A 14,304-nucleotide genomic window follows, 5' to 3' on the forward strand; every position below is an offset into this window, starting at 1 on the left:
AAAAAAAAAAAAAAAAACTACAGCTAAGTAGAATTCATAAACTCGTTTCTCAAAAAAATAAAAATGTTCATAAACTCAATTGATAGGGATATCTTTTATGTGGGTGGGTACATCCATCTCACAAGATATCCTCCGTCTCCTCAATTCTTTTAGTCATATGATTTTTTAACTATGTTTTTCGTGAAGCTAATATGTTACCAGATACTCCGGTAATCGGTTTCGGTCTTGGGTTTCGGGTTTTAAAACCCGACCCGGATCGAAACCTTTTGCGGTCTATTAGACACTAGTGCCCAAATTAAAACAAAACAAAAGCAATAGAAAAAGTGACGAGACACGTGTTTCATTTTGGATTGCGAAACAGAGAGAAGACTCACCCTCCTAAAATTTGGAGTTTCCCTCCTTTTTGAATATTTGGATCCTTCTTCTTCCCTCCCTCTCTATTTCTTTCTCTCTCTCCCTCTCAGATTTCACAGCCACCCACAAAACCCAACTCGTTGAACAACTACTCAGGTAAGTCTCAACTTCGATTTAATCACTTTATTCTAATCTATTTCAGTTCCAATTTGTATTATCATTTCCGATCTGGGTTTGTGTTTATTTCTCAGAATCCAATTAGGGTTCTGTTTCATTCTGATTCTTGTTTTGACTTGGGGCTTTTATGTTTTACGAATTGGGTTTTTGTGGGCTTGAGCTCTTTTAGTCGAAGTTTGAGTATTTCAGCTGGATTATATATGCATGCTTCTGGGTTTTGTAATTTGTTTCAAGAAATGCTTCATCATCTTATTGATATTTGTGTTCATCAATCTGGGTAATTGGCGTTGAGTTCATATATGCTGAATTAGTGGCTGTCGAGTACAAGTCGATGAACCCAAATCTGGGAACTCTGAAAATTTCAGATTGGCTTAGAGATTTGATTGTTGAACGAGTGTTGAAACTGTTATGTAAAACTTGTATTGCATTTTGGGTTCTGGTGCTTGTGAATTGTGAGGCAGAGTAGAAGAATTTAGATCTGAAGCAGTAGGTCAATTCCAGTCTTTGTTTTTCCCTTACTGTCCTTGTGTGCTCTACTTCTCTTAGTAACCGTGCGGATTATGTTTCTCTTTTGAATATCCATCAAGTATGGAATCTGAACTGAGGGAGTAAAGTAGTATACATTCATAAAGGAAAAGGAGAATGAGGGGAGCAATGTAATTGATATTAGATCAGCATACATATACACTTTTTTATTCTGTTTGGAAAAGGTGACAGAAGAGCAGAATAAGTTCAACTTATGATCCATGTCAACTTGAATCATTGGTCAAGGTTGGTCTGCAGTGTTGTGTAAACTAATTTAACAATTTTAGTTTTCTTTAAAGAGACGGACTATCTGATTTTCACCTGTGTAATCGGGTCTATTCTGGACTGCCAGTATATGTGTGATTTAACCAATTCATTGCTTCAGGAGTTTGTCTTGGAGATGCAGGGAAGACTGTAAGGACACAAAATGGGGAATTACTATGACATTGATGATATTCTTGCCGAGGACGAGGTTAGTTCTCGTCTCGTTGTACCCAGGATGCACACATTTTTTTCTGATTTATTTACGTGTGTACTGAATGTATTTTCAATCACAGCTTGTATCAGTCATTTTCCAGAAAGGAGCAAATGGGGTTGGAATAGATCCTAGTGCTGAAGCCTATGGTGTAAGTGAACACAGTGGATTTGGGATCTTGGGGATATGGCCATTTCTAATATCTTTTTGGGTGTGTGTTTTCAGGTTGAACCAGGTTCAAAGGTCAAGCTGCCGTTCTGGCTAGCTTACGAGTTACACGTTAGACAAGTAGTAACGATGAAGCTTCCCGCGTGTTTCAATCAACAGTAATGATCCTTATACTTCAATTTAACATTTTTAGTTGCCGAATTGTAGAATTGACTTACTTCCCCCTTTCAGCTATTATCTGTGCTACAGTAATTGAAGTTCTATTAGGCTCAGAAATGTGGCCACTTGAAAGATCCAATTCTCTGGTAGTTTATTTTATCGTGTCTCAAAATGGAATGTGATGAACTGGTAGACCTGATACAAATTCTGCTAGTCCATGGGGAAGTATTAGATATGCAGTGAAAATAAGATGAACGACTTGTGTGACTCATAAATTCACAGTTCATTGGATTATATATCTAACACCTGTGGTTTTATTTATATCAGAACAAGGCTGGAACTGGGGGCCGACGGAAAAGCTGTGGACTTGAGATCTCGATGTTTATACTTCTATGAATTTGGATGCAAGATAGCACCACTGTGAGTCTCTCTTCTGGTGTGAATAATTTTATCAGTACTTTCTTCTCCTTTAGTTGATCTTACAATGGGTAGACATTTAATATGTATGGCACCCTTTGATGATAGAGGTGAAAGAGTACATGCATAAAACCCCAGCACGGATTAACTTTTTTGTTAATGTGAATTTGGTTCTTTGTCAATGTGAAAGTGAAGATTATTCCCAAAGTAAATCAGTCCCTCAAATATTATGTTGATGCTATTCAAAACTTTCAGGGAAAGGAAACTTATTTCTTAAGTTAATCAGCTTGATTAAAAAAAAAAAATCCTGTTATGCTAGAATAGGATATTTCCCATCATCCACCTGCCCCCTTTCACTCTCTAGATACTGTGAGCCCTATGTGTGCAACCAGCTGGAATGTTTTGTATTGCTAAATATATGCTTGATGACAAATTTTTGACACAGGCTACTCAAATTCACTCTATTGGTGAATATTTGACCAAATTAAAAGCATTGCATCCTGGTGATTTCCTTGTTTATGTTTTGGTGATAAGTTGGACACATGAATAAGCTCACAGCTGTGCTGTTTTTTGTTGATCACCTGGTTTGTGTACTTTATGCCGTCCATGTTTTTGTAGCCTGAAATCCATTTTTTTTTTTCTTTAACTATGGATAGGGTTGGCGACAGAGACATGGGATCATTCCTATTATCTGCATTTAGGAACAGGTATCAGGAAGTCCTGGCCAAGGCGCATTCTGCAGCATATACAGCAGCTTCAAAACTCTTGACGCTCTTAACAAAAGAAGAAATTAACTGTGAGATTTATACAACATGTTCTTATCACATCTTCTGCAACTGTATCTCAACCTCTTATGTGAATGTTGACAATAATTATGGATATAATTGCAGTATATGAGGCGGCTCAATCCTCCATGGCAGCCTTTAAGAAGTGGCGGATGGGTGGCCCGAGATTACAGAGAGCTTCCGTACTTGGGAGGAAGAGGAAATCGACTGACTAGTTGCATTATTTACTCTGCTTCATCTTGTCTGAACCACTGTAGCAATTTGATATATACTTTTGGTTCGTGTATGATTATTAGTTTATTACAAGTCTGTATCCTGTAGCATAACTTCATAAGCTCAAGATCTGTACTTCAGTCCTCAAGTTAAACTATAATTGCAAATCCAAAGAAAAATATTACCTCTAGTCCCAACATAATGTCGTGAATTTTGGTTGAATTGATTGATTTTCATGCGACTTTTGCATGTAATAGTGAGATAAATATTGTTTTTATTTCTCCATTTCCTCTTTCTCTGCAGCGTGATCGATCTGATCTCATTCTTTTTACGCATTTATAGTGTGAGCTATTCACCAACAAGGTAATGAACTCGCTAAAAAGAAACCAATATTACGTACATCAAACCAGATAATAAACAAGGGGTATGAGGATATTTACAAAATATAGCATAGTACAAGCACATCGATGCGTACCTAAAAAATATACGTGGACGGTTAATGAATTACGAGAGATAAGAGCTGGCCTAAGGACAAAATGGCCTGTAAATACCTATCCGTTATCATTGCAGACAAAACAAAACATTATAACTAGTAAGTATTCACGGTAGTAAATGTCTCGTGATCCACTTATTTAATATTGTATTACAAAATAACTTGAACTCTCCGGTACCTATATTGATCGATAGTACATTTCATTCAAAAGAAAAGGACACGAAATAGTATATTAGCCTTTCGATAGAAATGTTTACGATATTTTCAAGTCATTTTATTCGTTTCTTGAAAAAAGAATAAAAATATTTAATTAATTAATTATTTATGATTTAATTGGCAATAAAAAAACCAAAAGCAGACAAAGAAACCGACTAGACCGACCAAAGTTTCCAAATGTCCATGCAGCAGCAGCTCACATGACCACCCACGATTCCTCCTCCGGGCTCGACTCTTCCAGCATGGACGATCAACCCTCCACTAAACGCACCGTTTCACTCGACCCGGAACCCGAACCCGGACCCGGTGGCGAGGCCTGGGTCGACAACTTCAACCGCAGCTTCCGCCAGGTCCAGGCCGTCCTCGACCGCAACCGCGCCCTCATCCAGCAAGTCAACGACAACCACCAGTCTCGGATTCCTGCCAACATGGTCAAGAACGTCGCCCTCATCCAGGAAATCAACGGCAACATCTCCAAGGTCGTTTCCCTCTACTCCGACCTGTCGTCTGATTTCTCCTCCGTCTTTCGCAACAAGGACGGCGACGACAAGCCCAACTAGGGTTCATTTTAAGAAGTAAAATTACTAATCTGCCCCCATCAAATGCTTTATTCTAGGGTTTCTGAGTGATGGATTGAGCGTGTGTGATTTGTGTGGTTGTCAGTTGTTTTTGGTGAATAAATTGATGAATAATGGTATGCTTGTTGTTGTGATTGATGTGTTGAATTTGTGGAGATTTTCGTGTCGTGTGGAATTGCTTGTCCTGTTAATTTGAGCTTTTCATTGCGAAGTTTTCGCAATTGTGGTTGGAAATTGTAGCTCATGTGCTTGATTTGATGCGAATGCATACATTTTGGAATGTGTTTCTTTAACTCTAGTGATACTTAATTTAGGTGGTTAATAGGGCTTGTTTTGATCATTTTGGGGGAGAGTAAGTTAGGTATGGTTAGGTTTTCTGCCGAATGCCTTGAAATTGCGTAGATAGCTTGCTTCGTCGATTAGGCAGTGATCTGTGATGCTTATGAAAGTTTGTGTTTTGTTTTACAAGGAAGGATTACAGTGCAACTGCATTTCCTGTTGAACCTGCCGAACTAAAGACGAGGTATTTATGGCTTTTCTCTCAATGCCTTGTTTGTTGCAAGGTTGATACGGAAGTTGTGGACCTCGTATTAAGGAATCTTCTCAGCAGGTCAGCATGGAATGTTCAGAGTTCAGACGAGTAGCTTGTTATTAGTTAGGCTCTGCATTTGGGGTGCTGAAGAAGACTATGTGCTGCTCATAGTAAAGGGCAACTTCTCTCACCTATTCTTATGAAAGGAATTTACGATCATCGTGCTAGCAACTTCTGAATCTGTTTGGTTATGTTGTATTTGGGATCTGTTCTCATCCTTGTATTGTAAAAATCATTCTATCAGTCCTTTTATCAACCTGCCATGATGCTCTTACCGGACATTGGGTTACAGATAGTAAGGAGAAACTCATCTGTTGCCATTCAAGTATTCAAGATTATCATCATGTTGAAGATCTTTTACCAGATTTTAGTTCACAACAAGTCTAGACCTCTTATCTGCAGTTCCTGGACTCCTGTAGTATCTCTGTGTCAGGCTTGAACTTGTTCAGGAGGTTTTATGATTCAATCACTTTGCAGCCTAATATGATCAGAACACTATTAAGTGTGGGCAGATGGCAATTCCGGCTACAAGCTTCTTTATCTTTCAGCACACTTTTGTGCTTGTTACTTATTGTAGTCGATTTTGGGGATATTGGATTCTGTTGGTTTCGTTTCAACTTTGTTTTTGTTGTGTTTCAATGGCTAGTTAGCTGTTAGGAACAATCTGCAAATCCTATCATAATACTAGTCAAGGTTCTACCTTTGCATCTGGCCTCTCGTATGACCTCAATTTTGCTTACAGTCATTCGTCCAAGCTTCTTTCAACCGCTTAATAAGCTCAGTGAGACAATTTGGTGATCTACAATCAATAGCGACTCCTAACTCGACGTGTGACTTGGGTGAGTAATAGAACCAAACTTCTTTCTAAATATTAAGCTACTAACGTGCAACATAAGTATATCGTATGAACAATAATATCTCAACAAGGCCATAGTTGCTTATCATTTGTATGAAACATTGGAGTGTCACATCGGAAGGTCACTGATATTGCCATTTTATCACTTTTGGTGAAAGATTAGGGTAGGGTGATCACATCGGAAGTGCACCGCTGTCTTTGATAACAACCTTGCTCTTAGGTACCCCATTCGATCCTCCTACTTGTTCAACCTTGTACACAACGTCCATTCCAGAAAGCACCTTGCCAAATACAACATGGTGACCATCCAACCTGTGAAGAAAAGGATAACCAAATTGCAAGAATGAAGTTATTGAAATGAAAAGAGTTCAATCTCAACAGGAAAATATCTCATTCTCTCAGTACATGTGCATTTTTCATGTCCAAACTCAGAATGAGAACTTTGTTCTTTATTACTACTTGATTGAGCTAGTTGCCTGTTTTTGAGAACACTATACTTGAAAAATTAACAATGAAGATATCCCCACAAGTTGGAAAGAAGAATCAAGTACCAGCTAGTTTTGACAGTTGTGATGAAGAACTGTGATCCATTGGTGTCTTGGCCAGAATTTGCCATTGATAAATAACCTGTTTGTCATACAAAAGAATCCGGAACGCAAAATTACTAACATATTGGGAATACAGATATTTGCAGTATTCACATTTTGGAAGAACTTTTGGAAGAGTACAACTCGGATTCAAGGAAGGGTAAAGCTTGCCTGGTCCAGTGTGCTTCACTTTGAAGTTTTCATCTGCAAACTTATCCCCATATATCGATTCTCCACCTCTTCCATCACCAAGAGTAAAATCTCCTCCCTGAATCATAAAGCTGGGAATGATCCTATGAAATATACTTCCTTTGTAGTGCAGAGGCTTCATACTATTCCCAATTCCCTTTTCCCCTGCAACCCAAAGGGCTCGTTAAACTCAAAACAACAGCACGAAAGCCATAGCTTCCATCTGATCTTAGAATCACATAATGAAAGAAGCAAAAAATCATAAGATCACAGTACGGGAGCTAAAGTTACTTGGCTACCAGTGCAAAGTGCTCGAAAGTTCTCTGCATTTGAAACACAAAACTATGGTTAACTCTTATCAACGTACAGAAAATGTTAGTACATTACACTGTCACTGGATGAATTACTGGGTACCTACCTATTGTTTTTGGAACTGTTTTTCCAAATAGACCCATGACTATGCGACCTGAAAAACAATACAATGTAAACAAATCAAGAAAACAACATTAACTTACAGAGAGCCATTCATTTTTTCTAAAGCTTTTAGTTTTGGGAATTGGGGGAACACAAAGATTCAATCTTCATACAACTCAATCAATCAAATACTGGAACAAATTAGCAACTACAATGAACATTTAGCTCATTCTATTAAAGAATCCATACCAATGGGTTTTCCATCGATTTCAATATCGAAGAAAACTTGGTGAGTCACTTTTTCCAAGTCATCACTTTCCTGCCAAACCCAGAGACACAAACAACCATAAGCTCTGCTTGCTTCTACATAAAATTGGGTGCTTGGAACAAGAATCAATCCTCACCTCAACAACATCACTTTTGCTTTTGAGGGTGTTTGGCTCTGATAGGACTTTATCATTGCTAAATCGATTCTGATATGAAATTCACAGCACAGATTATTATCAAAACACAAAGTAAATCTGAGTTCTTTGAAATGAGAATTATAACGAGCTAATGGGGAGGTACCAGAATGACAACTAATGTGGCCAAGAGAAGCAAACCCCACAAAAGAGCTGCGGCAGAAACCAACCTTCTGGGCATCTCTCCCTGCTTTCGTCTTCCAAGTCTTCCGCAGCAAAAATTGTAAAAAGACTGATAGTACAAGACCCGCCTTCTTCTTTTTTTGGGCACTTGATACTACTACTTCTTCTTCTTCTTCTTCTTAATATTCCTTCTCTTGTCTTGTCTTCCTTTAAATCCATACAGGTTTTTGACAAATGAAGTATTGAAATAATGATTATTTGGTGCAAAGTTGACAAAACATATTACTCACCGTAATGAATAATTTCATTCACTTTAGGACTATATTGGTAGGTATTTATTTTAATAGGGCTGATATTAGTAGATATATCGACTTTGTTTACCAATATTATTACATTTTTAGTATTGAATCAAAATTACATATAGTGTTAGTAAAGTTTAATTTTTTTGATAGATCCGTAAAGATTGATGATAACCAATAATTAAAATGATAACTATTTAAAACAATGAAAGTGAAACCTATCTTTTCCTAAGATTCTTGTATACGAGGCAGTGAGATTTAAAAATTGATATATTTAGTAATAATTTTGAAATTTAGGTATCGATTTAACAATGTTACTCCATTAGTAATTGTTATTTTTTATATTTTAACAAATTGTAAAGTGACACGTGGACAAGAGAGGATAGAGAAAAGATTTAGCAATTATTTTAGTTATGCATGGATCATTATTTAGCAATTATCAAATTTAACAATAGTTTATGTATTACATCAATTTATCTAAAAAATTGATAAATTTACAATTTAACAATACTGCTAGAGATGCTCTAGGTACACAACTGTGATGTCCTGATGTCTTGATTTTCGAATACAAAATAAACTACAAAATCTTCATTTAAAAAGTAGGTGTGATGTTCAACTCCAAAGATAAGATGGTACAATCACCTATTTCACTAACCATCTCTTCTAATTTCCATTTTGGTAATGGAAACACGGATCATTCCATACTTTATCACGCCATTTGTAAGGAAAGTTAGAAAACTAAAGTAAGTTAAGATCTTTGGAATTTGAGTACTTTGTCGACGTCAGAAGACTTTTTCTCTTCCCACGTCGAAAAAGTACTCAAATTCCAAAGATCTTAACTTACTTTAGAAGAAGAGAAGAAGAAGACGAAGACAAAGCACGTCTTCGAAACTCCCTCCCTCAGTCAGTCCCCTGTTTTTTAAGGCGGTGCCGGTTCATCTTCATTCAACCACCCTCTTCCTATTTTATCATTTTTCATTACTTCACCTATTTAATTTCCGATACGAGAAAAAAAAGAATGAAAATTTAGGAGAGAAAGTGGGAAATTTTCGCAGTTTGACGTTGGTGGTTAGTTTCGAATGAACCAGCTGAATCCTAGGCCCTCTTCCTCTGCTACACTCGACCAAACAGATCCTCAAACACAAGACCGATGTCCCATCCTCACCCATCTTCATCGGGAACCCCAAAATCCAAAACCAAACATACCAAGATCACTTCCCACTCACCATCATCGGAGAAACACGACAAGAAGAAGCACAACAAGATGGGCGACGAGAATGCGACCACCAACAATTACAAAATGTTCATGTTCTTCAACCGCAAGTTCAAGATCAGAGAGTTGAGCCCACCTCCCGATGTCAAGGAACTCTTCTCCAAGTTCGCCGCCGGCGCTGACGTAATGTCCCCCGACCAGTTCTTTAACTTTTTGATCGAACACCAGCACGAGAAGGTTTCCTTGGCCGATGCCAAACGCATCTTACATGAGTTCTCTCTCCGGCGACACCATACTATGAAGCCCAAGAAAGACAAAGACAAGAAGAAAGAGCACAGAACCGCCGGCGAACACGGCCTCACTCTCGACGACTTCTTCAATTTTCTCTTCGAGGAAGAATTCAACGGCCCCATCAAACGTGAGGTTGGTGCAAACTGTGAAATGTGTAATTTTTATACTCATTTGTTCGAATTTAGGGGACTTGTTTATTGTTTTGTTTTTGTTGTTGTTGTCGTTGTTGGTGGGTGAGATTGTGTTGAATGTGTTTATAAATTTTGGTGTTTTTTCTGTTTTTCAGGTACACCATGACATGACAGCTCCGTTGTCGCATTATTTCATATATACAGGACATAATTCATACCTGACTGGAAATCAACTCAGCAGTGACTGTAGTGATGTCCCAATCATCAGGGCCTTGGAAAAAGGGGTCAAAGTGATTGAGCTTGATTTATGGCCTACGTCTTCGAAAGAGGATGTTCAAGTTTATCACGGAAGGTACTAATTCGCTTAGTAAAGCTCATTTCAATCAGGCATTGGTGTTTGTTTTTCGTTCTTTTTTTTGTAGTGTAGGGATGACGAAGTAGAATAAGAACCAATTCTGCACAATGCAGGACCTTGACGGCTCCTGTGACACTTGTCAAATGCTTGAAATCCATTAGAGAACATGCTTTTGTTAAATCTTCCTACCCTGTTGTTATTACTTTCGAAGATCACCTTACTACCAAGCTTCGAGTTAAAGTTGCAGAGGTACTTGGCTTTCATTAGTACTCTTATAGATGGTGTACTGGTCTAGTATTCAGTCATGTTTAAAGGTTCAAATCTGTTGCTTTGCCAATGTTGCCTAGTCTGACTTAGAATTGATTTAATGTGTAGTTGGTTACCCAAATATTTGGAGATATATTGTATTATCCAAAGTCAGAAGACCCGATGACAGAATTTCTGTCACCTGAAGCTTTAAAACATCGAATTATAATCTCAACAAAGCCACCGGTAGTAGGCGAAGGTAATGACAAGGATTCATCTGAAGAATCGGAAGTGGTGAGCTGAGTAATGCAGTTTATGTTCTCTCCAATTTGGTTTCTCATTGTGTGCTTGTTTAAATTACTTCTTTTAATTGGTACAGAGTGACAGTGATAGAGAAGGTGAGAGCAAAGCTGCAGTTGACATCAAACCGGTCCAGTCAGAAGCGCCTGAATATGCGTCACTTATAACAATCCATGCTGGGAAACCACGGGGTGGTTTTAAAGAGGCTTTAGAGGTTGGTGAGAAAGTAAGACGTCTCAGTTTGAGTGAACAAAAACTAGAAAAGGCTGCAGAAGACCATGGAGCTGATATTGTTAGGTAAATATCTGCAGCAAGCAGTTATCTCATCAGCCTTTTGTTATCTGTGTTCTCTAGCAGTGGTCGCTACTCGTTAGTGTAATGATTCCGATACTTGGTGTTGTGTCATGATCTCTAGGTTCACACAGAGGAACATTTTAAGGATCTACCCCAAAGGAACACGAGTTACTTCCACGAATTACAAACCGCATGTTGGGTGGATGCATGGAGCTCAAATGGTTGCGTTTAATATGCAGGTTAGCTTTGAAGTTTAGTGGATAATCTCAATGGAACCTAACAATATGTCAATGGCAGCGATTGATAACAATTAAGAAATATAACCCGATCTCTGCATATAAAATAGGGACGAGACAAATTACTTGAGCTGATGCATGGGATGTTTAGAGCCAATGGAGGGTGCGGTTACTTGAAAAAGCCTGCCTTTTTGATGCATAGGGGTCCAAATAATGAGGTTTTTGATCCTAAAAGGACCTTGATGGTAACAAAGACATTGAAGGTGAGCACAATTTGTTTATCTTGAGTCGAGTTTTTCGGCATATTGGCAATGATCTTAGAGCATTGATGTGAATTGACAGGTGAAAGTATACATGGGAAATGGATGGCACTTGGATTTTAGTCAAACACACTTCGATAGATTCTCCCCACCAGACTTCTATACAAAAGTTAGTAAGATCCATCTTCTGTTTCTCATAATTCGATAATGTGATTCCTATTATTGTTGCTGTTGCCCTTCTCTTTCTTTCCCCCACATGTTGGTATTCCTCAATTAAGTGGGATAAGCTCTTTCCATTTTCCGTTCCTTTCCACATGAAGTTTCTTAGCATTTTAACTTCTATTGGGAACTTCCTCAATGATCAGCCACCTTTTAGAGTCTTCTTAGAGTTTGTGGACTCTCGTCATGGATTCAGAAGCATTTCCGATTTGAAAACACCTGCTGCATTGTTGTGTTCTACGGACTTTGATCATGAATCTAGAAGCCTTTTCTATGTATAAAACCTCTTACATAACCAACCAATTCCTCAACATACTGTGTCTGCCAACTATGAAAGGTACATGGTCCATTGGTGTCTGGCTAGTACTAAAAGTAATCGATGAATTTGTGGCAGGTTTATATTGTTGGAGTGCCTGCAGATTGTGTCAAGCACAAAACAGAGATAATCTACGACGAATGGATACCCGTTTGGAATCAAGAGTTTACATACCGTATGAGCGTTCCAGAGCTTGCTATACTTCGGATTGAAGTCCGAGATTCTGACAGGTCTGACAAAGATGATTTCGGCGGCCAGACATGTTTGCCTGTCTCGGAGCTAAAATCTGGGATCCGGTCAGTCCCACTTTACGATCACAAGGGCGAGAAATACACATCTGTAAGGCTCCTAATGAGGTTTCAATTCGAGTCGAATCTCGCACCTGCCTAGTCTATACTCCACAGCAATCATCCTTTTCCATCATGGCTTTGTGGCCTTTGTCATGGTTTTCAATAGCATACAGGTACTCGATGTGTAATTAGTGAGATTATTGATCATGTTATAGGATTACTTTGTATTGAAGCCATGACATTTACTCGAAAGAAGGTGCTAGTGGATAGTGGAGTTGTCCACTCTTACAAAAATCAATGATCAGTTTATCTAATCAATCATTAGAACAGCAATCTCCGCAATCTAAGTGTTTTTCTTTTTTTTTTCTTTTTTTCTTTTAATATAGAAGAGCAAAATACACGAATAATTTCTCACTCAACTAATCTAATAGAACGCTTGGAACACATAAGTGAGTTAAACGAAACTGAAGGACCATGCAACATATGAGCCCAATCTACTAATTTATCTGCCACAAAGTTTGTTTCATAGTGCACATGTTGAAATATTACAGACAAAAAGTAGAAGCTAAGAGTTTCATATCCTTCACCATAGTACGAATTTGCAAAGGAATGGAGGAATGTCCATGAAGGCATCCGGTAAAGACGTTAGAGCATCTTCAACAGTTTTTCCAAAATTTCTCTAAAATGGAGAAGTAAAAGCCAAAATCTCTAAAAAAATTATGCTCTAACTCTAACAGCTTCTCTATTTTGAAGATTTTGATATTTATTATAACAATAAAATATGTTACATAATCATTGATTATAACAAAAAAAATTATATATTTTATTGTAACAATAACAATAAAATACTAAATATAATATTATATATTTGTAAACTTTTTCGTTGGAGCACGTAAAAAATTTAATTTTGGGAAAGAAACATTTAATTTTAGGGAATGAAGGCTTTGCTACAAAATTTGGGGAATTAATGCTTCTCTTTCTTCTCCATCCCCCATTTTAAGGAATGAGATGAGGAAGCTATTGGAGCACAAAACAGCCCAATTTTCCTAAAATTTGAGAAAATCAAGAAAATGAGGAAGCTGTTGAAGATTCTCTTAGAGTCACATTCTACCGTAGTATCCCAAAAAACAAAACCTTCGACTAACAATGCTAGTGTAATCAACAACTTTGGAAACTATCAAAAAAAGAAAAAAAAATCAACAACTTTGGAGGCTGCAACCATTGCATTCCCTAGGGGATTCCGGATGACAAATCCAATAGCAGGATTAGCGGTTTGCCTAGTCTTGATGAATAGAACCATTAAAGTTAAGTTTGACAAAAGAAATGATATTGTTATTAACACACCCCATCTATTTTCATATCCACATATTTTTATTTTATTTACAAACTGGTCACTTAAATTTGATTTATGATCGGTTCTCATCATGTTATCACCATATAAAAGATGTGTTAATAGTAAAAATTGGTGTGTTAATAACCCAAAAAGAAATCTAACGGATGCCATTTCATTATAAAACGTGATTAAATGTTTGTAATTAAGATATGTTTACTTGCTTGAACGACAACATCCAAAACATCATCGATAATTCGATATGCAGACGTACCAAACATACATGATACAACTACATAAAAAATTATTTTTCTTTTAAGATTGGATTTACGAATATGATCCATTGTTAGATTGTTCCGGAGATGCAATCATTCTGTAAGAAGAAAGGGTACCGACAGGAAGAGGAGGAGTAAATAGTGTAGGGTCGTCGTCCGGCGACGTTGATGGATCCGTCATCCGTCAAGGTGGAAAAGTCATTGTCTGGATTTGGCTGAAGTGGACGTTGAGGTCAATGTCTGGTAGCATTATAGGGTGATGAGTCATCATCTGAATATTTATGTAAGCAATTTAAATCGGTACCAGTACCACTACTCCACCACTATGGTCGACGTAATAATATGATCCAGCCCCAGCCAGCCAGTGTTGTTGTCCTCACATATTATGGCATATGCCGTTCAATTATTCGTTGATTAACCTGTTCGAATTCGCCAGCGTTGCTCTTTCTTTTGCCGACTTAATCTTA

At 37.7% G+C, this 14,304-nt stretch overlaps 5 protein-coding genes across 5 annotated transcripts in view; 4 read left to right on the forward strand and 1 right to left on the reverse strand.

The window, feature by feature from the left end:
* The window catches only part of LOC101303367 (GDSL esterase/lipase CPRD49-like), a 29,764-nt gene that overhangs the window by 6,549 nt on the left and 8,911 nt on the right, over positions 1–14,304 (forward strand). The window contains exon 7 of the mRNA XM_004307599.1: positions 5,988–5,991. The gene's annotated coding sequence lies outside the window, so the exon portion shown is untranslated. The remainder of the gene's footprint in view (positions 1–5,987; positions 5,992–14,304) is intronic.
* On the forward strand, positions 446–3,275 carry LOC101303069 (probable DNA replication complex GINS protein PSF3-like). The gene is made up of 7 exons (XM_004307597.1): positions 446–510; positions 1,442–1,528; positions 1,614–1,682; positions 1,757–1,857; positions 2,186–2,278; positions 2,932–3,071; positions 3,166–3,275. The coding sequence occupies exons 2-7, from the start codon at positions 1,484–1,486 to the stop codon at positions 3,273–3,275; spliced, it is 558 nt and encodes a 185-aa protein (XP_004307645.1). The 5' UTR covers positions 446–510; positions 1,442–1,483.
* On the forward strand, positions 4,129–5,858 carry LOC101303850 (protein EARLY FLOWERING 4-like). Its single transcript, XM_004307600.1, has 2 exons — positions 4,129–4,557; positions 5,030–5,858. The coding sequence occupies exon 1, from the start codon at positions 4,183–4,185 to the stop codon at positions 4,540–4,542; it is 360 nt and encodes a 119-aa protein (XP_004307648.1). The 5' UTR covers positions 4,129–4,182; the 3' UTR covers positions 4,543–4,557; positions 5,030–5,858.
* LOC101302786 (peptidyl-prolyl cis-trans isomerase CYP20-1-like) lies at positions 6,068–7,993 on the reverse strand. The gene is made up of 8 exons (XM_004307596.1): positions 7,766–7,993; positions 7,603–7,671; positions 7,448–7,517; positions 7,203–7,250; positions 7,084–7,107; positions 6,767–6,949; positions 6,560–6,635; positions 6,068–6,320 (listed from the first exon to the last, which is right to left on the reverse strand). Exons 1-8 carry the CDS (start codon positions 7,838–7,840, stop codon positions 6,182–6,184), a joined length of 684 nt encoding a protein of 227 aa, XP_004307644.1. The 5' UTR covers positions 7,841–7,993; the 3' UTR covers positions 6,068–6,181.
* Positions 9,193–12,563, forward strand: LOC101302496 (phosphoinositide phospholipase C 6-like). Its single transcript, XM_004307595.1, has 9 exons — positions 9,193–9,717; positions 9,872–10,068; positions 10,185–10,320; positions 10,447–10,611; positions 10,697–10,914; positions 11,033–11,150; positions 11,258–11,410; positions 11,490–11,576; positions 12,021–12,563. The coding sequence occupies exons 1-9, from the start codon at positions 9,232–9,234 to the stop codon at positions 12,330–12,332; spliced, it is 1,872 nt and encodes a 623-aa protein (XP_004307643.1). The 5' UTR covers positions 9,193–9,231; the 3' UTR covers positions 12,333–12,563.

This window comes from Fragaria vesca, linkage group LG7, assembly GCF_000184155.1.
Source record: "Fragaria vesca subsp. vesca linkage group LG7, FraVesHawaii_1.0, whole genome shotgun sequence".
NCBI lineage: Eukaryota > Viridiplantae > Streptophyta > Magnoliopsida > Rosales > Rosaceae > Fragaria > Fragaria vesca.

Coding starts and splice junctions, on each gene's coding strand:
- LOC101303069 (XM_004307597.1), top strand. CDS start 1,484: ATGGGGAATTACTATGACATTGATGATATTCTTGCCGAGGACGAG. Junction 1,529..1,613: donor ATATTCTTGCCGAGGACGAG/GTTAGTTCTCGT, acceptor TTTCAATCACAG/CTTGTATCAGTCATTTTCCA. Junction 1,858..2,185: donor CCCGCGTGTTTCAATCAACA/GTAATGATCCTT, acceptor TATTTATATCAG/AACAAGGCTGGAACTGGGGG.
- LOC101303850 (XM_004307600.1), top strand. CDS start 4,183: ATGACCACCCACGATTCCTCCTCCGGGCTCGACTCTTCCAGCATGGAC.
- LOC101302786 (XM_004307596.1), bottom strand. CDS start 7,840: ATGCCCAGAAGGTTGGTTTCTGCCGCAGCTCTTTTGTGGGGTTTGCTT. Junction 7,251..7,447: donor AATCGATGGAAAACCCATTG/GTATGGATTCTT, acceptor ATTGTTTTTCAG/GTCGCATAGTCATGGGTCTA. Junction 7,108..7,202: donor AACAGTTCCAAAAACAATAG/GTAGGTACCCAG, acceptor TTTCAAATGCAG/AGAACTTTCGAGCACTTTGC.
- LOC101302496 (XM_004307595.1), top strand. CDS start 9,232: ATGTCCCATCCTCACCCATCTTCATCGGGAACCCCAAAATCCAAAACC. Junction 9,718..9,871: donor ACGGCCCCATCAAACGTGAG/GTTGGTGCAAAC, acceptor TCTGTTTTTCAG/GTACACCATGACATGACAGC. Junction 11,411..11,489: donor TGGTAACAAAGACATTGAAG/GTGAGCACAATT, acceptor GTGAATTGACAG/GTGAAAGTATACATGGGAAA.